Source organism: Petromyzon marinus, chromosome 5 (assembly GCF_048934315.1).
Source record: "Petromyzon marinus isolate PM22_M1 ecotype Great Lakes invasive population chromosome 5, UKy_Petmar_22M1.pri1.0, whole genome shotgun sequence".
Classification (NCBI taxonomy): Eukaryota; Metazoa; Chordata; class Hyperoartia; order Petromyzontiformes; family Petromyzontidae; genus Petromyzon; species Petromyzon marinus.
In genome coordinates, this window is record NC_133671.1 from 16022749 (window position 1) to 16048203 (window position 25455).

Below are 25455 nucleotides of genomic sequence, written 5' to 3' on the forward strand. Positions count from 1 at the left end.
TGGAAGTCTTTCTCTGCTGATGGTGAAACTTAAGTGTTGAAGGCTGATTGGCCAACGAATTAAAATATATTTAGTTTTTATGCAGAGTTACGGAACAGAGGTAATTTTGTTTATTTAAACATGAACACTGAATGCTCTGCAACAGCGCATAATTCGTTTTTTAATACGTAACATTAAGTCCTGGTGAGTTTACAAATGATCGAGAGAAATGTGTTAATTTGTGAAGTGGGTGTGCGATAATAATAATAATAATTACTGTGTTATTGTGATCATAAATATTACCATTTATTTTTCCGACCATGCAGCCAGTTATGATTCAATTAACACAGGCTTTTTAAGTAATCGGAGGGTTTGCAGTCTCCCGGGTGAAATATTCATAAATGACAAATGCACAGATAGGGATTTCCATTGCGTTTTTTACAGGGTACTTAAAAATATTGGTAAATTATGGGTGCACTGAAAAGATCTCCGTTTATTACAGCGTATATATTTCCTCTGCAATTCTAGTTATGAATTGCCAATATTTGGATTAGAGTAATCCAAAATAAAATCAGGAAATTAGGACTGGATACAACATTTCAGATGGTCCGAAAAAGTATAGTTGTGGATTGATCCGAAAGTAGACTTCAGGTGAAATTATATCATTTATATTCATGTCAATTCGATTATTGTCTGACATTATGTTTAGTAACACTCATCCACGTTAATTTATTATAAAATAAAAAGAATCCAAAAATATTTGAAACATCAAAATAGGAAATCGGAAATATTATCATCCGAAGCTCACCCCTTGGAGTATATATGCACACAGCCATACTTTTTTGTAACGCTGTAATCCATAAACATACACGACACTGATTAGTTATGGCATTAAAATGAGTTAAACCTCTGGTTATAGTCCACCATGTTATATTATTCCGCAACAGTAACCTTTGTTGACAAGGGCTGACGTGATTAAATAAGTTCAGAGTCATGTGATTCGTGTAAGTACGGTACAGAGAGTTTCTTCACAAGTGTGACCAAGCAGAAACATTTAGTAATTGGCCAAAACCCCTACATTCAGATACAATGCAGGTTTCGAAACAACTTAGCATTCGTAAACGCTTGTCCAGTTGGAGTTCAATCAAATTTAGGAGCTTTATATTGCGTCCCGTTGTCAAATTGTTTTCCTGAAAAAAAAAGCCAACGTGTGTGTGTGTGCGCTCTGTTACAATGTAATGTGCTACAAATCTGGCAACCTTGGTTCAATTTCTGAGCACAGTGCAGAGGCCAGCGTTATCTAAACCTGTTCTAGGCCTCCCCCGGTTATTTCGTTTGTCCATCAATACCTGGTGCTCCTGGGAACGTTATAAATATTAAAATAATCTTTCGAAAAGCCAAGGCGTGGTGATAGCCACACCAATATTCCATGTGCCATATTGGCCCCAATAGGTACTCGCTAACAAAACTCGAATTGAGAGCCTGTATGACGATATAATGGATTTTTGCTTTTTTGTGAGTTTTTGCATACCAGCAGAGATTGAGGCTCTAATTTTGGCGGTTTGATTGTCAACATTATGGTATTCCAAATATGCACGGAAAAACAGTAATTGATAATTGAGCTACTCCTATATCGAATGGTATACAATACTTAACGCCACTTGAAATCTAGGGTCAGCTTTATCCATTGGCAGTGAACGTTTCTTTTTGTACAATTTTGGATGAAACCGTGCCGATATCTCCATCACCGACACAGCGGCAAATTGCCATGGTGACGTGTTTCAACCATTTTGTCAATATGTGAATCTGGCCGCAGTGTCTATCGGGGTTTTTAGTGACTAGTGCAGGATCCAATAATGATGGAGAGGCAGCCACGGAATTCAGATGGAGCGACGAAATTAACTCGTGTGCAGGTGCTAAGTGAATTATTACATCAGAGAACTGTGGGAGATGGCGGTGGCTTGGGGAGGCCTTTAATCATGCCTGATGATGATGACAGGATCCAGTAGCAAATACAGTACGTGGATCTCAGGTATGCAGACCATGTAGATTTTTAGCTATATAAAATATTTCTCTTCGTCAATTTATGTACATTATCTGTTTTTGTTCACCTGTTCATACACCTTCACTGAATCCTGAAGTAACTGGAATGATTTGTCCACAGACATTTTTTTTTCACGGTACAATACAGTTGCATTATAAGCGTACAATAATGATAAAATCATCTTTGCCAGGAACATGTATATTTTTTACATCCATAAATCTGATGTTTATATTTTAAAACATCTGTAAATATATTGATTTGTTTGCATAACTCCTGCATCCACACTCATTGGTTCTTTCGGTAAAGTCACGTAGGTAGAAAAATAATAATAGATCACGACGTTTCGATCGCCACACAAACAACCGTCTTCTTATCTCTCACCTGGATTCCTGCAGTCACGAAAGCTTCAAATCAAGATCCTACATCTACAATTATGTCATATGCCATTGTTGAAATTTCGAATGAATCTTTATTGTGTATTGTAAACATATCTAACAAATACACGATACAATATAAATGCATAGTGCATTTTTATTTGGATTCACTATGGATTACACAATACTGTTTTTAAATTACAAAACCTTTATGTATGATTATATCAAGGGTAAATTTCGTTCAACTGTGGCCACCAATAGATTTAGAAAAAATAATGTAAGACAATATGCAATGCCTCCACGTGTGTTCTTACATGTTAATGAGCATTGCTTAATCATGAAAAACATTGGAAAGGTCACTTGGCTTTACTGACAAAAGAGCAAATCCGAGGGGTTCCTCAAGGGTTAATTTGGATTATTGACTTTGGAATGCTTGCATGGGAAGCTGCATGTACTAAATATGTGTAAAAAAATAATCATAATAACAATAACAAGCGGGAAAGATATGGACCTGAGCTTCGTGCAGCCAGATATGAATGCTTTCTTGCCACTGCTACAGAGCATTAGAGAAAAATTAGATCGGCTGAAAATGGAGAGGAGGGACTGTTGCTTACAAGGCTCCCCGGGGCCCTTGTGACAGAAAACACACAAATCTGTGTCTTCCCCAGAGGGGCCATATAGGATTGAAGTATTTTTTTTCACTGTGTGCCTTTAAAATTGATGTAGTCGCCCATAGATACTATGTAATATTGATTTTGTAGGCATTTCACTATTGGGTTTTTTTTATTCACGGGCTTAGGAATATCATACTCTACTTGGATGATGGATTGGAAAGGTATTATGTATAAAAAAAAATAAGCAGCAGGGGCACGCATTTTCGGTCCTAATTTACCAGATGACGTGGTTTAAATTGGGACCATAATTAAATTCTAAACCTATCTGAGCCGATCCATGTTTCCAAGGATCTGATCAGGATCGACATTTCAATCCTCTGAGTTCTAAAGAGCCCCTCCAGAGTTCCAGACGTGTCGGTAGAGAAGGGAGTACCGACACTTTACCTCATGACACGCAACCTGCTGATCAAACTCAATGTGGGGTAGCCACTTAAGCTGCTAAGTGGACAGAGGAGGGAGGATTTAAGAGAAACTTGCACATTGTTTCAACCACCACATCAGGAGACTGAACCGGTGACCTCCAACTTGCAAGTGCAGTGTGCTAACTATTAGACCACGGCAGCATCCCTCAACGCACAAATGCCCGTTAAGTGTGTTATGTTAATTGGGAAGTACATTTCAAGGACACAAAAAGGCCGTTAGCTAAATGTAAGTTACGCTTCACAAAACACTATCTTGTTCTGCTTATTCAAAACGTGTCAGGTATGAAAGAAGGAAAGCTATTGTGAGTTAACAACGTACATGAGTAACCAAAACACTGGCCTTAATTAGAACGTTCAATAATTAACATGATGTTTGTCATACTCAAATTATCTGTATAAAACAAGTGCACTGAGGAAGCAAAAATTACAAACGTAAATAATTAGCCCTCAAGCATGTGGAATGGATGCAATCAGGAAAATTATTTTCTCACGTTCCCTGAGAAAGCCCTTTTAATATTACATTCAAGTAAATGTTTCTGACGTTTGGTTATTCAGCAGCACTTATGTAACACGCAACTGTCCTTATATTTCCTTTTATGTAATTGTTATAATGTTCTCTGTTATAATTACACTCAAATAGTATTCGTGCTATACTTCATTGCACTCGTGGTTTCAGATTCCCTTATTGTTTCAGAGTACAACATAAGGTTAACATTTTGTTTTAAAGCTTACGTGACTGCAGGGATTCATATTCTTGGTTCTTTCGGTAAAGTCACGTCGAAGAGAAACAATAAAATAGTAAAAATATAAAACAATACAATTCTCACGACGTTTCGACTACAACACAAGCAATCATCATCAGGTGTGAAAACCACAAAAAAATTACATTTTCTTGCTGTTTGAAAAATTTCTTGCTGTGGTTTTCACACCTGATGATGATTGCTTGTGTTTCAGTCGAAACGTCGTGAGAAATGTATTGATTTATATTTTTATTATTTTATTGTTTCCCTTCTACGTGACTTTACCGAAAGAACCAAGAATATATAAGGTTAACACTTTATTGGCAACTAATTGTCTCCACAATTATGTCAAAGTCAAAGTGATTTCTTTGCTCAAATGCCCATGAAGGTGGTTCTCATCTCTTCTATACTGCCCTGAGCCACTGGTGGACATTCCAAATTCCATAGTAAAACCTATGTTGACCGACTCATTTTGGTACTCATTTTAACGACACCACGTGGATGATCGGATGAGTGAACCCCAAACCAAGATTTGATCATGAAACCTTCTGATTGTAAGCTGTTCGCTCTACCACTGAACCATCTTGAAGTTGGAATAAAAAGACAACAGTATGATGTCAAGGCAATATCGGAAACTGGAACAACAATTATTCTTGCTGTAGCATTCCTACCTTGAGGCCAATATGTTAAAATTACTGTTTGACCAAGTATGTACGGTACTTATTTTTGTGCCGATTAGATCATAAAGCCTGCGTTGGATTCCCGGACTAACTGACATAAGCGGTGGGTGACATCCGAATCGGCCCTGGGCATTTCACTTCACCAACCCACAAGGATCAACATGGTGAAGTATGGTTAAACAAAAAAAAACACGGCCAACGAAGTCTGGGGAGACCTTCATCTACCGGTGGTTTTACAGAGGGCTGTAAATTATTGCTGTAGGTCACAATTTATCGTTTAAAACTTTACATAACATCGGATATAAATTACTGTTTTTGTGTCAGTGTGCATTGGCACATTGTAACGTGATTGGAACTAATTGGGTCAAATTGTCAACATTTAAAAAGCCTATGATGCCAAATACTTTGTTGCATGAAAGGTAAAGGCGCAATCTTGCAATTACTTGCACACGCCACTGCTGGCCGAAAGGATTTCACTAGAGGGAGCTCTAGAGAGCTCTAGAGAGCTCCCCCACCGAAATAGGGTATTTGGCCTACTCTTCCACGCTTGCCAGACGTCTTTGAAGAGGTGGGAGTACCCACATTTTGCCCCAACACACGCAACTTGCCGATCGACTAATTGTGGTGTACACGTTTATATGTACTGCGAAGTGGACAGGCGAGGGAGATTACAGTATTAAAAACATGCCCATTATTTCAAGAAACCGAATCGAATCAGTGACCTCTGGATTGCAATTGAAATGTGTTACCCATTGTACCACAGCAGTATACCTTTGCTCTACTTAAGATCACTAATCGTCTTTATTATGTATAAATGTGTGGAATTGTCAACATTTCAAAGGCCTATGATGCCTAATATTTTGCTGAATATGACTTAGCTTATATTCATAATATTAGATCACATTCTGTTGATATGGCTTGGAGGTGATGTCCATCACTCCAAGAGCTGTGTGTTTGAGGCTTCCAATATCCTAAAGTATTTCTTAAAATATTTAATCAATAATGTCAGTGGTATCTTTGTTCTCATAAGCACCAGAAATCACAATATTATATGGATGATTATGAACCCGTGAAAAAGAAAAAAACGCACATTTTGAAATGTTTCTAATGTTACGAAAACTAAAATGTTAAATGTATTTATTTAAGTACAGTTATAGTCATAATGCTAGTCATGTGCTGATACTTAAGTAACTCATTGCTAAGACAGTTGAATCAGGCAAGACGTATACAGACTGTGGGATAATGCAAATGCAGATTTTGTTCTACGGATATATATACAAACAATGTATTGTAGTATACTATTTAGTGCCTACTAACTTTATAATATATTACAACATTTGTTCATAAATTGTTAGCATGGTGTTTGTTATTAATGTTTGAAGTGTGTTTTGTCTTGAAGTTTAATAGTTACGTGTAAATAAATGGCATCATTCTATAAACAAAACTATTTACATTTTACCAGGTAAGTCCCACTGAGCTTTATAGCTCTTTTTCAAAAGCGATCTGGCTACAAATGACAGCTCAACGAAGTGGCTTATGATGTGGAAATATTTATATCAGCCAAATACTCTTAATGCATGTTTATAAATGTGGAGGGAAAAAATCGGAGGACTTGGAGAAAAATCCACGCGACCACGGGGAGAACATGCAAACTCCAAATATTAGAGCGGGTGTCAGGGTCGGGATCGAAACCAGAACCTTCTGCCAAAATTCACGACTGTGTTTTGATAATAAATAGAAAACATCACTCATTAATAGCGTGCTACCCTCCCACCACATGCATCTCCAACTCACTTTACTTCTATGTACACATGTACTCATATGTCTCTCTTTTTAATATTCCCTTCATATCTCCATCTTTGTACCCCTCTTCCTGCAACATCCGACTCGTAAATCATAATCCTTTACGTTTACTCTCAGGGACCTGCAAAATGTTGTAGCAGCAGGGCAGCTGCCTTCTGGAATCAGTCTTGGCCCCCCATGATGCTTCTCACTGGATATTTTATACACCATGAAGGATTTATCATCTATCCTGGGGATAAAATGTGCCCCTCTCAAATGTAGGTCTATACTATATCCACCTCTCCCCAAAATGCCTTCTTTCTCTTCCCATTCTAAATCTTCTACCTCTCTTTGTCCTAAAAAATAAATGGGTTAAATTCGACAAGTATTATTATTATTGCACTTGTTTAAGAACGTCGCTCCGTACAGACGGACTATGTTCACCCGTGAAGCAAAGCGCCTTCGTGACATCCCTGCAAACATAAGAATGGTGCGAAATGCACACACATTATTAACATCGTTATTATTGTTATCATTCTCGGTTCATTTTAATTAAATACACTTGCACAGGCCCAAGGGCCCAAATTGTCAAGGGGCAAAACAATAAACAGCACGATCAAAGTTGTAATAAATTAGTTAACACGTTTATTAAATGGAGCAAGGTTATAAAGGCTTGGGGAAAGAGACGATGGCAAATGATTTCAAAGTCGGGCAGTGCGAGGGGAAAAAGTTGAAAGGGAGGCATTGTTCTCTGCAGTCAAGACTAAAACTAAACTATTTCTTTCTTTATTTTACCAGAACAGGTCCCTGCAGGGTGGGCTGGTAGGACAAGTCTCTGCGCTGTCTATTGCTGATTTTACACCCAACAGCACGAGATTTCACTTCGTTAAAGTATTGAAAGGGGGCGGACGGACGGACGGACACATTAATCTATTGCAGGCTGGTACACTCAGTTTACAACTTCGTTCCTACCAGTATAAGGCCCACTTAGCCATATAGCTCTTTTTCAGGAACGACCTGGCCACAAATGAGAGCTCAATGAGGTGGCTTACCATATGGAAATGTATAGCAGCTAAATACTCAAAACGCGTGTTGATTCTAAATGTGGAGGGAACAACCGGAAGATCCGGGGCAAAAAATCCACAACGACCACGAGAACATGCAAACTCCAAATATACAGGTGTCAGGGTCTGGATCGAACTCACGATCTCCTACATACCAGGCGAGGGAGTAAACAGCTCACCACCGCCGCATCGTCTGTGGTGGGTGAACGCAGTGTGAATGAGACAAAAGTATACTCGAAGGTCATAACTAATATTCATAGACTTGCCTTTATATGGCTACATCTGTACACAGCCACAACAAAAATGAGCCCACCTTATGTTTGGTTTTCGTTGCAGAAGACGTGACCTCGAGTATTGGAATCAGCTATAAAACTCTGATTATATTATTAAAATATGTAACAGAATCAACATCATGGGCCTTGGTCAATCCAATGCCGGAAGAAAACCTCAACAAAGCTATAGTCATCTCCTATGATTTAGTGAAGTGACAAATTCCAACTAACATATAGACAAGAGCTGGTTTCATCACGCCATCTATTTGGTGGATGTCCTCTTAGACACAATCTTGCATAGTAGCGCAAAATATAAACGACTTAACCTACAAAAAAACTATTTAAAGTATCCACCCATGCTGTTCCACTAAGGGCATTAAATAAATAAACCAATGTAAACCAGTGATTGATTGACAGATGCTGCAAGATGCAATCTGCGTGTGCATGAATTTGTTTATAACAAAACTCTATGCGTGTTAGACATTTATATATTGTGTTTTTTTCCTTCCAGCAAATACAAATGCCACATCAAGAGTTCAACATGGCTATGCTTTCCTTCTGCCAGATCCCATGATCGCTGCAAATTCCATATCCGACCTCTCAGCTCCACTCTTACAATATCTCAACGTGTGGTATTCGGTCTTCCCCCTTGGTTGGCTAACCTTTAGGGAAAGCACTTTAATGTCACCTCCCGTCCCCCATCCTGTACACATTCTAGCCTATCGCAACCTAATTTTTTCTGAGCACTTTCTCGCCACGTTCTATTCCAAATGTTCAAGTTGCTTAACATCTCATGTCGTTGACTCCTTAGAAACTTTAAGTAACTGCATTCACTGGTCAGAAGCGTATCGTCGAGTTGCTTTGTTAAAGTCAGGCTCTCACACTTACAGTAACACGGGCATTGCTCACGCCTCACACACCTCTGTATTTTCCACTAAAGGTGACCCCCTCAACTCTTCCAAACTAGTTTATGTATACTCTTTGGTTCTTTCGGTAAAGTCACGTAGGTAGAAAAATAAAACAAAAAATAATATATCACGACGTTTCGATCGCAACACAAGCGGGTCGTCCTCAGGTGGAAAAAATAATCCAGCAGTGGAACTGCTGAACCAGTGAGAGAGCTGTTACAACAAGAGGTTATTTGTGTGGCGATGGGCAAGCAAGCGGGGTCTGAGCTGGAAAGGAATTCCATCCCTGGACGCAAGCACGTCAGTTGTGTTAATGGAGGAGATTAGGGAAAGAGAGATTAGGGAGAGAGATTAGCATGAAATGAGCTTCCGTCGCCGCATAAGCGTATCATCCCCGCATATGCACACAACAGCAGTGTTAATGGGAGATTAGCACTATGTTGATGGGAGAGATTAGGCAGGGAGATTAGGGGGTTGATGTCATGTCTATGTGTAACACAAGTTGTGGCGCTGCCAACTGCGCTGTGAGGCAAGGCAGACACAAAGCCCATCACACAGCCAGAACCATCGATACATCGAGGCTAAGGGAACAGAGGTGGCCATGTTAGTGAGACCCCAGCTCGTTAATGCCGAGGTACCTAATGGGGCAATGCAACTCAGAGAGTCAGAGATAACAGCCAAACGGCAGGGAAGAATGGAAGCACCACAGCAAGTTACGACTTTTCTTGGTTAATAAAGTCCTTCAAATGATTGCTCAGCTAGTTTATGTCGTCTAAAAAACAGACCCCACTTACATAGTACATCTCTTGACCTCCTGCAAAATTTCTACCTAAATGCACCAAGGCCTCAACCACTTCCACATGCAGTGAAACCTGTGATAAAGGTACATGGGAACCATCCCAAACTACCGCAATCAAATGTGTTCTTGGAAATCTCTTGTTAAACTCCCAGTGTTCAGCCCCTGCGTCAAAAAACGGCCAAAAGATGCAATGCGTAACGGACAAACCTTCATCATCATAAGTACAGGGTGCTTCGCTGTAACATGATAATAAATGTATGTTAATACCTTACAAAAGTCAAAGAGTCTTCACTTGTTCGCCATCAATGTCAACGCGTGCCTGGAATCTTCTCCAGGTGATCTCCAGAGCCCGTTGGCACATTTCTCGTGGTATTCTTGCAAATTCTCAGAAGTGTTAAAACATTTTTTGAAGCACCCTGTATAGCTAAAATGTTTCATACAATCCACCCTTCCTGTCCTCATTGCGAGAGATTGGTAACATCATCGGTAGGCGTAATCAGAAAAGTGGTGGTTCATGGGGCTCTGACCTAGGGTTGTGGGAGCGGTGGTGTAGCGGTCACGAACCCGGCCACCGGAGTTTGATTTCCACCCACGGCCACCGACATCACCGGTCCTGGGCCTCCTCCCCTAGGTCGACTAAGCCTCAAATGAGTAGCTGGTGCCGTGCGTACAAATCATCGCCGCTGGGGAGACAAAGGCGGCCGGGCGTGGTGCTGGCCACCCACCCCCCTACCGCGTGCCACAGTGGCGACCTTCATAGGTGCTGCTCGTTAACGGCACTTGCCCCCAACAGTCTGTTACAGGCTCCACGGGATGATCTTGGTTGTTGTTTGTAGCAGAGTAATTCGCATGCAAATGCATACGAATTCGCTTCTTCGCGACCGGTCGGACTCCAATGGATTCGCGAGCGTACGGAGTCGTGCCAGGCCCCCGACAACCGCGGAGGTGCGTCGCAGAATTGTACTGCCCATGTCACGCCTGTACATGTTACTACCTGTACATGCTACCACTGTACATGTTACTGCTGTCCATTTGAAACGTTTTCTTTGGGTCTTTCGGTAAAGCCACGTAGATAGAAAAAATAATAAAAAATATCACGACGTTTCGATCGCAACACTACGTAGCTTTGCTGAAATACCCAAAGAATATTAATTCCTGCAGTCACGAAAGCTTTAAATCAACATTTGAAACTTGTCTGGGAAGGATTTCGTCCGCAGCCTCGCAGTTAATGCCGCTCTGAACTCGATTTTTTTTTATTTCATGCGCTTCTGCAGTCGACTCGTTTTTTCGTTTTCGTGTCGTTTTGGCACGAACGAGTCCGTTAAGAGAGAAAGCGAACGCAGTCGGGGGGGAAGTGCTTGTGGCCAGGGCTCCCCAGAGTGCTGCATCGATAACAACTGTGCATTGTTATCAAACACCTGCACGAGGAGTCATCCTTCGAAATTCTTCATCATCATCAGCACCACCACCATCATTATCAAAGCCAAGAAAAACAACACATTGTTCTTAATAGTATATTATTTATTTCTTGTAGCCATTATTATTTAACATTTACCCCCACCCCCCTTTGTTAACTCGTACCAGGAACGTAACCCCATTCCCCCCCCCCCCCCCCCCCCCATTGGAACAAGGGTTTCTGCATTCGCGAATTCTGCATTCGCGAATGTATTTCAAGAACGTAACCCTCGCGGATAGAGGCGGGGTTACTGTACAAAAACCGATGACAGGTGAACCCTCCCTCCCAGTAGTGGCAGTGACACAATGACAGGTAACAGGGTGCCTGGTTAAGCACAGCATCGCACAGGGAAGACGAGTCTTCCGGTAATGGCAGTGACACCACAACAGAGTCATACTGTAGGAAGCTGGGTAATAATAGCATCACCAAAGGCAGATGGGTCTCATGTAACCACAGGCACTTCGAACACCGAGAGAGGGATGGCTACTGCTCTACCAGATATCATCTGCCACACCATGGAATGAGGTATGATAACATTTCCCATGCAAGGTCAGATATCTACCACATTGGATACCTCAGAGGTATGTATGCTGAATTTATTTCGCACCGTACGGAGCCAACCGTGCTAATCGGAGGTGTGGAAAAGTAGAAAGTGGGTTGGTGGATCTTGTCTTCCCAGCTGAGGAATCAGGGTTAGGTGAAAGGAATAATACTGAAATGAAAAAGAAGATATAAAAGGAAGTCCCATGCATAATAAAAATGTACAAAGGGGAAAAAAATACTTGGACCACATGCAATGTAATTTGTAAACCGTTTGATCCACTATTTTACAAAAAAGTACATTGGTTAGAGGATATGGGACAGAGGTCTGGTATGAAAATAAACATTAGTGCTTTGCTCACATATAATTAGGCTAGCATTGAAGCTAAATTGCTGACACTCGTGTTTATTTCTTCTTAATTATTTACTGTGAATAAAGTTTCGTGGTGTTGTGCTGAACAAGCACTTCTGAACTTTACACTATGCAAAATATATTTTTCGTGTGTGTTTTTTCCCCATAGTTCATGAATATTCTCTTAACCTGCACAGACAAAACACGATATTTAATATTCTTGGTTCTTTCGGTAAAGTCACGTAGAAGGGAAACAATAAAATAATAAAAGAAAAATATAAAACAATAAAATTGTGAGAATTTTATTGTTTTATATTTTTATTATTGTATTCTTTCCCTTCTACGTGACTTTACCGAAAGAACCAAGAGTATGGATCTCTGCAGTCACAAAAGCTTTAAATCACGATATTTAATGTTCCTTCTTGCACATATAATCTGTAATGTGCAACAAGTATGGAGCAAAATGGGATGTTTAAGTCACATGATATGTAATAACAAATACTTAGTAATACCATAAATTCGACATCATAAAATATTTACGTTTTAAAATATTAAAATATATGTTAGTACTTTGTAGAATTAAAACTCACTTTCTCAGAGTATGTTACCCAGAGTTTTTAATATTATATACCGACGATTGTTCATGAAAAAGATAACATAATATTGATTTCATATTTTTTCATATCTTTTATGAAAATTGGAATAAAACATGGCAATTAAACTGTATTACATTACCATTCATATATCTGTCATTTACCTCCACTTTTCACATTATGTGTGCGTGTTACTCCTTAGCATTAAGAATGACATGCATACTTCATAATGTTTGCCATCAAAGTTAATCCACACGACATATTGCATCCTGGTCATTTAGAATTTGAAAACTACAAAAGATAGAAATGGGAGTAATGTCGTAACTGCCATCCTCAAAATGTTTAAACTGATCTGCCCCTAAATTGCAATCTATAAGCTTATGCTTCATAATAAGCTTATGCTTGTATGGTGTAAAAAAATGCGCACTTTTGAGCATTCTAGTTTGCTGAAAAATCTAATCAAATGGCATATTTCTTGACTTAAAGCTTTCATGACTGCAGGAATTAATATTCTTTGGGTCTTTATGTAAAGTTACGTGACTTTACCGAAATACCCAAATAATATAAAATGGGCATATTTGTCCACGTGACAACCTGATTTGATTGGCTCTGTAGGGTGGTGGAGGGTTATAGTGAAAATAATGGCATGCCTACACGCTCTATCCCTAAATAAACTAATTATGAATCAATTTCGTGACATTTAGTCGTGTGATCTATTGTAGTTTTACAATTTAATATGCGAAATACGTTCCTACATTGGAAAATCTCAACTGGAGGTTGTTAAATTGACACAATGGTTAAGCATCACTATCTGGATCAGTCCTGGGCTACCTCCACACACTGACCAGCTTGATAAAGTATGGTAAGAGAAAAAACCTCGACTGACATGACATGGAGATGCCATCATCCAGCAGTGGATACACAAAGAGCTTTTGATTACAAATTATTATTTAAAAAATCAAAATATAATTTACTCGCACGTCTAATTAATTTGACAAAAAAATATCGATATAAGCCAAGGTGCTAACATTAGACTCTTATTCAAGCATTTTTACAATAAACTTTTTACAAAAAGTACTGTATTCATTACAAATAATGTCTAACTTTGGTTGAACATTGTGAGCGAATTTGATTTTGCCAAATTACTATGAAACTTCAGTGGCACGCTTAATTCAAATCAATACCACCAACTCAATATAGCACCATATGTGCATGGAAATGGCAGGAGCCATGCTTCTAGCTAATGGACCTCAACAGCTAATGGTTGGAATTTATAGCCTATGCAATTAAATAACAATGTTTTGGGACATCTGTGCTCCCTTGGTGTCTCAACTGGAGATCTCCAAATAGCTGTGTTTGTAGATCATGCCCTGGAACTCTAAAGCGTCTACACACAAGACCTTTGTCTTGCTGTCTGACAACTGAAACCTGAAATGTCATTAGAGATGAGCAAATATTTTTTTATGCTTTTCAGCACATTTGTGGATGTGAAACTGGTATTTAAAAAATGCAAAGTTTAAATGATCATAGAATGACATTTTTAGAAGCTTAATCAACAGTAGTGCATCGGTTTTGGTGGTTGTGCTGTATGGCATGATGGAATGACGAACTACACATTGTACAACCCGACGACGCATCAGAGAACTGTCGTGAGAAGCAAAAGAATAGGTTTTACCCTTTCTGGCAATTAAGCAGGTGATAAGATGTTAAAACACCAAACTGAAACCTTTTCCAAGGAATCATGTTTGAATTAACTTGTGGTGAACATGCAAAAAAACATGCTCTGGTAGTATATGATGCATTGTCTTTGAAACGGATTGTTCCACACCAGAGACAGCTTTCTTTAGAGCCTTGTCTCAAACAGTGTTAGATCAGAGGACGCCAAAAGGCGAACAGCAGTCCCATGATATAGTAGAAGGCTACCAAATTAACAAATTAGAAAATATTATCTTAAATGTTTTTCTCTCAGATATTTTCAACTTATTTACAACTTGGCAACAAGAATAACAAGGCATTACGGAATGTTATAAGCACAAGAGTTTGGAATCCTTGCTCCGTGTGTCTCATACCTCAGCGTGAAGTGGTTCACTGTTGAATTTTTAAGAAGTTTCACTGGGACGTGGATGATCTCCTGCGGGCGAAGGGGTTTAATGGGGAGAGAAATTGAAATATCTCCGTCGAGTAACACCTCTCGGGTATTCATACGAGCTAAAGCTTTCTTCAAAGTCACATTGGAAACCCAGTTTAATCCTTGCTTTATATTATTCATGCCATCCTTAATGGGCCGGGCGACTGTTGCCTTATCATGGGAGCCTTGAGTGCAATTGAGAGCATCGTTGGATGACTGTAGACTATAGTACAACTCCACGGTTTTGCCAGCCGACATGTGGTTGGAATGTGGATGTTTGCCGTTTCCAGAAAGTTCATTCCAAAAATATGGCAAGCTCATCTCTGCCAAACACATTCCCAGATTATTTCCAAGCGAACACACAGTTCTTGCTTCATGTACATCAAGAAACGCATGGAGAACAATGCACGGGAGTTTTTTAAAATCCTCTTCGTCATCCCAGTCCCGTTCGGATATGTAGAAGAGAACCTGTATCTTGGCTTTGTCAGAGAAAATTGTATCTTCCGTCACAAATGCTTGGATCTTCCAGTTGGTCCTCACGATAAAAGATACATCGCTTTGCATATCCAGAAGGTCACTGGATATTGTTTGCCCTGCTGAAAATGGGCCGTAGCTCACATTCACACCGTAGTGTGCTTTGGTCGTGCCAAGAAAGAGTACGGGCTGTGATAGGGTCTGTAGACTGGCGTTTTCTATTGCATCTTGCCTACTCTTCTTGAGGAAGAAGGCGGTTTCAGCATTGAAAAATGTGTAGCGAGGATAAATGTAATCGTTGCCTTGCGACGCAGGTTTTTGCTCAGGGCCAGTGCTGCTGATATTGACCGCACCTAAAAAAACACACACACACACCAGGACAACATTGAAATAACACGATTGGCTAAAATCGCTAAACTCAAGCAAATGCACAGTTATTTTGAATGCAACCTCGCAGCTTACATGACAATCAACGATGAATGCTCTCAATGTGGTTATAAGTACCCATCCGTAACCATTATAAGTAACCAACTGCACCTCCGATTAGCATGGTTGGCAACATACGGTGCGAAAGAAGTTCAACATACATGCATTCATAACAAGGCAAATGGAGTAATAACCTTGTCATGATTTATTATCGCTAATCACACCAGGGAGAAAATACAGGTTGACTCCTCTTAGCAATGCCATTTATTTTGTTTTATAAAAAATAATTCCATAGTTCTTCCTGTACTCTGTCGCGTGGTTATCTCTGTTGTCCAGAATATTGTACTCCACTCCTGTGGCTCTCACAACCCAGTTCTCAAGTTGCAGACAGTTTGGCAATAATTCAAGGCCCTGCAGAACTGTACGAGAGAGCATTACACACTTCAGCATCGCTTTGCGTGTGTATATGCGCGTGTTAGCGCACTTGGCTCAGAACACAGCAAATTGGAAAGTACTGTAAATGTCAATTTATTTCTACACCAATATATTACCAACTGTTGATAAATTGGTGATGCTGTGATAGAAATTGGCCAAAATGTCACCTTTTATAGATTTTGACTTTTAAGGCTTTGTCATTGACGTATATGTTGAGAGTTTATTTATTTACTATTTATTATATTTTCATATCTGTAATATAATACTGTTGACCACAGAGGCAGTCATGAACATAAGCCATGCTTTTTGGTGCGATGCAAAGTGGTGTATGCAATGTCACTGGAATAAAACATCACATTTCGGCAAATGTAGGTGATGTATGACCGTGGACATTGTATGCTACAGGTTACATGACGTAAAACAAATTGTGGTATTTCTATTACGTTTTATTTTATTTGGATTGAAGAAATTCAATGATAGGTTTATCCCATTATCAACTGTAACCTTTAGTGTGATCGAAACATGTTCTGGGAATTGTTGTTATACAATATATCACAGATACCAGGGAACAAACATCTCATGCAGAACTGTTGTTCTTATCCCTAAGAAGTGTTTTTGTTTTCACATGTCACAACCATCTCAAATGTGAACGTGGAACCGGCTCAAAAATATACAGAGTTGGCAATACCTGCTTGCCAAACACATTTCTACAAAATGAAGATAACGTTGTTGTTTACAAACAGCTGTGACTGTCAATGCAACATAGTCATATTACTTGTAATGAGAGTAAACAACGTTCCTTATATTACTCTTAATGCATCAATAGCGTTTAAGAGCTTATATACAGGTAATCCACATGGGGAAAATGCAGCACTGTAGCAATACATATAACTCGCATGACGAGCTGCTTTAAAGTATTAGACAGCAGATGGCTATCCATTTTAACACCTAATTTAAGAATGAGACATAACTATTGTAATCATCGTTCCACACATTTCGGTACGTCTCATATGTAACAAGGTGTTCCGCGAGAGGACTGGAATTTGTTTTAAATATGCGGTGTATATGTACCCGATGACAAAACTGCAATCGTTTTAATGCACAGCAGTGTAGAAATGTTCAACATGTAAAAAAAACCACGTTCATTCACAGCTAGCTCTCTGCAACAACTAAAACTGAACGCTAACAATCTTTGTAGGCCACAGAATGAAACATGCATTCATTATAATTAACGCAGGGCAGCAAGGCAGAATTTCTGAAACGGCCAGCAGACCAATATAGAAATAGGCAAGAGAGGCATGCCAGTAATATTCAACCGAAGGCCCCCATGGGTGCTGGGCTTCTAACATTTTCAATTATCTTGGCCCGTACTGGATGGCTCCTAACTGACACTATCACCGCATCGATTATTCCCCCGACTTACTGCCTATGCCAAGGTCTCAACTCCCAATGCCATAACCAACACAGCTTCCTCTTTTGGCCTTCATCACAAGGTGATGTGTCTGTTGAGACCAATAATCTGTGTCATGATCATTTAAGGCAACACTGTGCCACAAGCAACTTGGCTTTGTTTAAGTGACCAGAGCCCACTAAAGACTTCTTTGCTCCCATATTTTCAAGCCTCCCTCCCGAGTGAATTCAATGCAACACATACCATCATTACCGCTTGCCCTGACCCGGCCAGAACAAAATACACGTGCGTGCTGACCAGAGAATCGCGAGTGTAATACCGTGCAATAAATTGCATTCCCGACTACAGGCACTATTGCCAGTGCGTATATAAACGTGTAAAAGATGCATCAAAAGCTTAGATTTCACAAAAGATGTGCATGCTAAGAGTCCTAAGCATTTTTCTGGCAGAAAATTGAGATTTTCCATTCTATCTTGGGTTGTCTTTGAAAATAAAAATGGTTGAACAATCAAAGCATCCACTGCCACCCGTCATGGAAAAGCACCCCAGGGGCTCCTCTTACCTTTGGTGAAAGACTAATCCTAACTTGCAGCAGCATAGTAGTGCAATAAATCTTTTGTGTTTTCTCTCTTGGTCAAACAACAGGCAACACTGAGATTGTATTCCTCAAATTGACTCTTGTTGTTAGCAGCCACTACCTTCCCATGTTATTTACTGAGCTTATATTTGACATTTAGAGCTGTTAAAGATTATACTTTGAAAAAGTTTTAACAGCGCACTTGAATTGGTCGGCAATGAATGTTTTGGAATCCTTTGGGACAAATCGTGTTTTGAGTCATATGTGAAACACACACGTGCAGAATAATTCGGTAAGTGCACTGATCCAATGGCAATTCAGTGTGCAAACATCACTGACAACGTGATTACCTGTTTAAATGGGCATTGAGGCTGTGCTCATTCCTGTTCACAGCCCCGAGCCAGAAGGAAAATTTCAATTCCTATGGCGAGGACAAGTTTATCCAAAGGACAACCAATGTTGCTTGCCCCACGAAGTGGTAACCTATTTATCAGCCCTTCAGGAAAAAAAATCAACCCCCCAGCCAGGGTTTGAACACGCAACCTTATGATCGTCAGGCATTCCCTCTACCGCTGAGCATCCTGCCACACATGAAACAATCTCCAATTGCTGTACGTTGGACCTTGTAAAGTGGCTATATATGGTACATAACTCTTTTAGGAAATGGATAATGTTATTAACACATCGCCTCTCATTCTTGCCAAAATCAATCAATTTTAAAATGTTTTTTTGAATGTGGATAAATTATTGTTGGAAGTTGGATGAAAGCCCACATTGACTACAGCTGGGTGCATCCATTCACAGTTCAGTGTAAGGCTGGTAGGATCTAGGATGTTTATTTTCTCATCTAATGCCTTGTTTTGAAATAACTTGACAAGACCCTCGTTCATAGGTTGATGGCGATGAAGATTTATTTTTTAACGAACAGCAATTTTCGAAATTTTTTCCCCTTCAATAGATCTTGCCCTATACAAGAATGGCACAGTAACATCTTAAAGCAACCAATCATAATTCCATTCGCAATATTTATTAAGACAAAGTAAGAAACCGTGACAATAAAGGATGTATTATATGCCGTAATAGCAATGGTTTTTTGCTACTCAATTTTAAAGCATAAGCTGTGATTGATAACATATCGATCTTCACCTTTGTTGCTCTGTAAGCCATAGTGGGTTGAGAATACTAAATAAATGCCACAATGTCAGTGCTGATCCATACAGTGATGGAAAAAGTATTTGATCCCCTGCTGATTTTGTACGTTTGCCCACTGATAAAGAAATGAATTGTCTATAATTTTAATGGTAGGTTTATTTGAACAGTGAGAGACAGAATAACAACAAAATCCAGAAAAACGCATGTCAAAAATGTTATAAATTGATTTGCATTTTAATGAGGGAAATAAGTATTTGACCCCCTCTCAATCAGAACGATTTCTGGCTCCCAGGTGTCTTTTATACAGGTAACGAGTTGAGATTAGGAGCACACTCTTAAAGGGAGTGCTCCTAATCTCAGCTTGTTACCTGTATAAAAGACACCTGTCCACAGAAGCAATCAATCAATCAGATTCCAAACTCTCCACCATGGCCAAGACCAAAGAGCTCTCCAAGGATGTCAGGGACAAGATTGTAGACCTACACAAGGCTGGAATGGGCTACGAGACCATTTCCAAGCAGCTTGGTGAGAAGGTGACAACAGATGGTGCGATTATTCGCAAATGGAAGAAACACAAAAGAACTGTCAATCTCCCTCGGCCTGGGGCTCCATGCAAGATCTCACCTCGTGGAGTTGCAATTATCATGAGAACGGTGAGGAATCAGCCCAGAACTACACGGGAGGATCTTGTCAATGATCTCAAGGCAGCTGGGACCATAGTCACCAAGAAAACAATTGGTAACACACTACGCCGTGAAGGACTGAAATCCTTCAGCGCCCACAAGGTCCCCCTGCTCAAGAAAGCACATATATATGCCCGTCTGAAGTTTGCCAATGAACATCTGAATGATTCAGAGGACAACTGGGTGAAAGTGTTGTGGTCAGATGAGACCAAAATGGAGCTCTTTGGCATCAACTCAACTCGCCGTGTTTGGAGGAGGAGGAATGTTGCCTATGACCCCAAGAACACCATCCCCACCGTCAAATATGGAGGTGGAAACATTAGCTTTGGGGGTGTTTTTTCTGCTAAGGAGACAGGACAACTTCACCGCATCAAAGGGACGATGGACGGGGCCATGTACCGTCAAATCTTGGGTGGGAACCTCCTTCCCTCAGCCAGGGCATTGAATATGGGTCGTGGATGGGTATTCCAGCATGACAATGACCCAAAACACACGGCCAAGGCAACAAAGGAGTGGCTCAAGAAGAAGCACATTAAGGTCCTGGAGTTTCCAAGCCAGTCTCCAGACCTTAATCCCATAGAAAATCTGTGGAGGGAGCTGAAGGTTCGAGTTGCCAAACGTCAGCCTCGAAACCTTAATGACTTGGAGAAGATCTGCAAAGAGGAGTGGGACAAAATCCCTCCTGAGATGTGTGCAAACCTGGTGGCCAACTACAAGAAACGTCTGACCTCTGTGATTGCCAACAAGGGTTTTGCCACCAAGTACTAAGTCATGTTTTGCAGAGGGGTCAAATACTTATTTCCCTCATTAAAATGCAAATCAATTTATAACATTTTTGACATGCGTTTTTCTGGATTTTTGTTGTTATTCTGTCTCTCACTGTTCAAATAAACCTACCATTAAAATTATAGACTGATCATTTCTTTGTCAGTGGGCAAACGTACAAAATCAGCAGGGGATCAAATACTTTTTTCCCCTCACTGTATGTGAAGAAGATCATGTCTTCAAACAGAGCACACATGACATTTTACAACAACTTCTGGTCAGCGATAAACCTAGGCCTTGAAAGACTTTGGACATTAATTCTGAGCTGAAACTTTAGGAGACTTTGTCAACTAAAGTTGGCATTGAAATGCGTTAATAATGAAAAAAACATTTTTGTTTTCGTTACGTATTTAAATCAAGAATTTGCGTTCATCATACTTTTAATTCCTTGATATTATAAAATATCCTGAAAACTTAATTTTCTCACGTGCGAATAGAGTGCGTGAAATAGAAATGTATAAACACTGTTAATTTTCTCACGAGTGAGTGTCAAAATTTAGAGATGTACAGAGAGGGTGTGTCTTATAAACATGGCCAAGCGGTAGCGCATCTGCCACTTGTTGCAGAGGTTTGCCGGTTAAATCTGGCAGGCCGCCCTGGCTAATACTGCGGGTATATTGACCATAAAATATGCGCCATATGCTTCATCGTGTTCATTAAAGATCCTGTGGCATCATTGAAAGAAGAGTAGGCGATTGTGTGCTGTGCTCATGGTCCAAATTTGCCAACTTGAAAAATTACTCATGTTTGTTGACAGTGTCCTTTATAGATTTTAAATACAGTTATCATACTTTATTTTGAAGCAAATTTTCAGTTGGTATTCATATGTCATCATCGTCAGACATGTTCAATACATATTCTTAGTTTTTTCGGTAAAGTCACGTTGAAGGGAAACAACAAAATAATAAAATATATATAAAACAATAAAAAATTCTCACGACGTTTCGACCATAACTCAAACGGTCGTCTTCAGGTGTGTTGGTTTGCATAAATTTATTTTTAAACGGCGCATTTATTTATTTATAAAAACGTTAGCGCCACGCGTAACGATTTGGCAGTTTATTTAGGACTAGTCCATCTATATTCTGAAAAGAGGAGGGGGGAGATGAAATTTGTTATAATGTATGCTGTCTGAAAGCCACTGTAAGCGTGAACAATCAATTAAGACCTGAAATGGTTTATCAAATCTTTCCAATGATTGCTAAGATAGAATCCATCTTCTCGGTTGAAATTGTCTCTGTGCTTGTATATGTGGATAGCCTCATGAACGAATCTCTCATGGAAGCCAGATGGCTTACAAAGAACCTCTGTCTTGGAAAAGTCAATGCCATGTGAGCCTACTGAATTAGAACAATGATCTGCCACGGCCGAGGTGTTGGTCCTACCGTGTTTAAGGTCTGCTTTGTGTTCACGAATGCGGTCCGAGACATGGCGTTTGGTTTCTCCAATGTAACTACTACCACAGAGGCAACTTAGTTTGTAGACACCAGGGTATTGTATGTCCGGAATCACATCTTTTACAGATGGAACCAGATCACGGATTTTATGTAATGTGTTGAAACGGACCTGGATCTTGTGTTTATTCAAGATTTTGGAGATCTTTTTTGTGATCCCCGCAATGTAGGGTAAAGTGATGGTTTTGAAAGGCTCCTCAAGAGGGTTCTTCTTAATGGTTTGAGTGATAGCTTTGCGGATTGTATAGTCGGAGTAACCATTAGCCCTAAGAGCTTGGTGTACGTGTTTGAGTTCACTGCTTATGTGTTCCTGGTCGGATATGCATTGGGCTCTATGATACAGAGTCTTGATGAGAGAATTCTTCTGTGATGGATGGTGGTGGGAATCCGGTTTCAGATAAGCATCCGTATGGGTAGCTTTCCTGTAGACAGAGTGGCTCATTGAACCATCAGGTCTCTTTTTAATTAGGACATCCAAAAAAGGTATCTTGCCATCTATTTCGACTTCCATGGTAAATCTGATGGCTGGGTGTATGGAATTGATGTGGTCGACAAATTGGTCTAGAGCAGGCCGGCCATGTGGCCAGATGACAAAAGTGTCATCCACGTACCTCTTCCATAAGGTTGGGCGCAGAGTGGCAGTCTGGATGGCGTCAGTCTCAAATTTCTCCATGAAAATGTTAGCTATAACTGGAGAAAGGGAGGAGCCCATTGGGGTGCCCTCAGTTTGTTTGTAGAAAGTTCCATTCCAAGTGAAGTATGTATTGGTTAAACAGTGTCTCACCAGGGGGGGTACCTCAGTGTTTAGTCCTTGATGAACCAAGTCTTGAATGATTGCAATGGTGTCAGGTACAGGAACCTTGGTGAATAAGGAAACTACATCAAAACTGACAAGCAGGTCGTCTGGGGACAGGGAAATACCCTTGATTGTCGATACCAGGTGAGTAGAATTTTGTACCGCAGAGGTGGTCTTTCCAGTGAAAGGACGCAGGATTTCAGACAAAAAACGAGCTAGTTTGTAGGTGGGGGAGCCGATAGTAGAGACTATGGGACGAAGGGGTGTATCTACTTTATGTATTTTTGGTAAGCCGTATAATCTTGGTGGCCTGGCAGCAGAAGGTTTCAACGAAAACTGTTTAGATTGATCAATTAATGCGGTTGAATCAGAAATACAAAATATATATTTATTGTTTCCCTTCTATGTGACTTTACCGAAAGAACCAAGAATATGAATCCCTGCAGTCACTAAAGCTTTAAATGTGACTTTACCGAAAGAACCAAGAATAAGCTAACCTCCTCTTCCTGATAACGAACGCTTGTGTTGCGATCGGAACGTTGTAGTTTTTGTTATTTTTTGTTATTTTCTTCGAACCTATCTATGTGACTTTACCGAAAGACCCAAAGAATATGAATTCCTGCAGTCACAAAAGCTTTAAGTCAAAATGTAATGTTATGATGCTGCAGTGTTCATTAATTTTATTGATATTGCAAGTATTAACAGATGCTGTATTTTGTGTTGTGTTTTTCCATCAGTTTTTCCTTGTTCTATTCATTAAATACATTGGAGTCGGATGTTCACCCTGGTTCTGAAGGTTTATTGAATGCGAGGTTAACTACTCGGATAGTAGTGCAACGTTGCACACAGCGAGGCCGAGACAGCCACTGTTGGATGAAGGCCTTCCCAAACCATCACAATCCCTAATGGTTACTGTCGAGCTCCTACACACGAGCTAATCTCATTGCTCAGGGGCATTGCTCCTAAACCAAGCGCTGCCCAAGCAGTTATCGTCTATCTTGGTGCTGCGGTGCAACAATTCGTTAGCTCTAATAAATGATCTGATTTTATTGCTCCTTCTCCATGGTGGATGTCCTTTTGGGTATGTAGCCTCCTTTGACTGAAAATCTGTTGTTAGTCTCCACCACCAGTTATCATCCCTTGTCACGGCCTGTCCTCTGCAAGCCGACTTAATTTCTTAACTGTCAAAGAAATTGCAAACGTTCCATAATCCATGTGTTATTCTTCCTTCTGATCTACATCTTATCCATGTGTTATTCTTCCTTCTGATCTACATCTTTTGATCTACATTCAATAATCGCCCTAGGTATACACAATTTCACGTATTTCCACATGTGTTCCTACAGTTGACATCATCAACTGACTAGCAAACTGGCACATCATTTCTGCATTGCTCGTGTTTATGTTGAGGCTACTTTTTGCAGCCCCCTTGATTAGGTTCCTCAGTCATCTCCTGCAGTTAATTCCCATTGAACCTATAATAGATGTCATCATAAAAGCCGAGATAGCTAATATTTTCCTCATGTAATGTGTAATGCGTCGCTTTAATGTCACTGATATTAAGACTCAAGTATTGTTTTTCAATGCACAGTAGGCAGAAGAAAAAAACTTCCCCTTGTGCGAATAAAATCCTTTCAACTTTCAATCTCATGACAAAAGTGCCATATTGCGTGCCACAGAGCCTTGGTGTTTCTCTTCGCAAGCAAAAAAAAATCCGATTGTCATGGGAAAATGTTCATCGTAATTCAGAATTATTTTTAATGAACCTGCCATGCATTATACATAGATACGTTGCCACTATCTTGGTTGTGTACTTAAAATCTGGGTGACGAGATCAAACGATATCAAAACACCAGCAGTGTCAATTAACAACGTGACTTAATGAAAGTATTTATCAAAGTCTCGTTAGTATTCATGGCATGTTGACTTTGGACGTGTATCTAAGCGACGTTAGCCCATGCTTTTGTTACTTTTCCAAGGGTTCGAGGCTTGATCTGCCAATCGCGAGAACCAACTTTAAAATAGAATCATTACCCGCACATGCGAGTGATCCCACACCTGGAATATTATAATCACTGTAAAACCCTGGCAGCCTTAACACCTTGTTCTGGGAATTCAATCATAGCTCTCTGCTTGGACATGTCCACTCCGACCATCTTGTTAACGACTACTGTGGAGCCCCTGTGAAGCGAGAAGTGACACTGTCAGTCGATGCGTCTTGACAACCAATTGAGCAACAAGCCGCGCTAAGGCATTTGTAATCAATGCACATATTTGTTGCTGTAATGAGCACTGCAAAAGGCTAGAGAAAGCTGAACTTGGTAATGGAAAACAAAACCAACATGGAGTACTGATGCGTCTTGAGAATGATCATAAACGTGGACATGCTGATGAAGAAGAGGGAACAAAAGCTCA

General features: G+C 40.0%; 1 protein-coding gene across 2 annotated transcripts in view; it reads right to left on the minus strand.

The window, feature by feature from the left end:
- The window catches only part of LOC116939132 (transmembrane protein 132E-like), a 261164-nt gene that overhangs the window by 115600 nt on the left and 120109 nt on the right, over positions 1-25455 (minus strand). For both annotated transcript variants that reach the window (XR_012937220.1, XM_032947154.2), the window contains exon 2: positions 14749-15634. Coding sequence is in view for 1 of the 2 variants with exons in the window: in XM_032947154.2 (XP_032803045.1) it covers positions 14749-15634 (886 nt within the window). In the remaining variant the exon portion in view is untranslated. The remainder of the gene's footprint in view (positions 1-14748; positions 15635-25455) is intronic.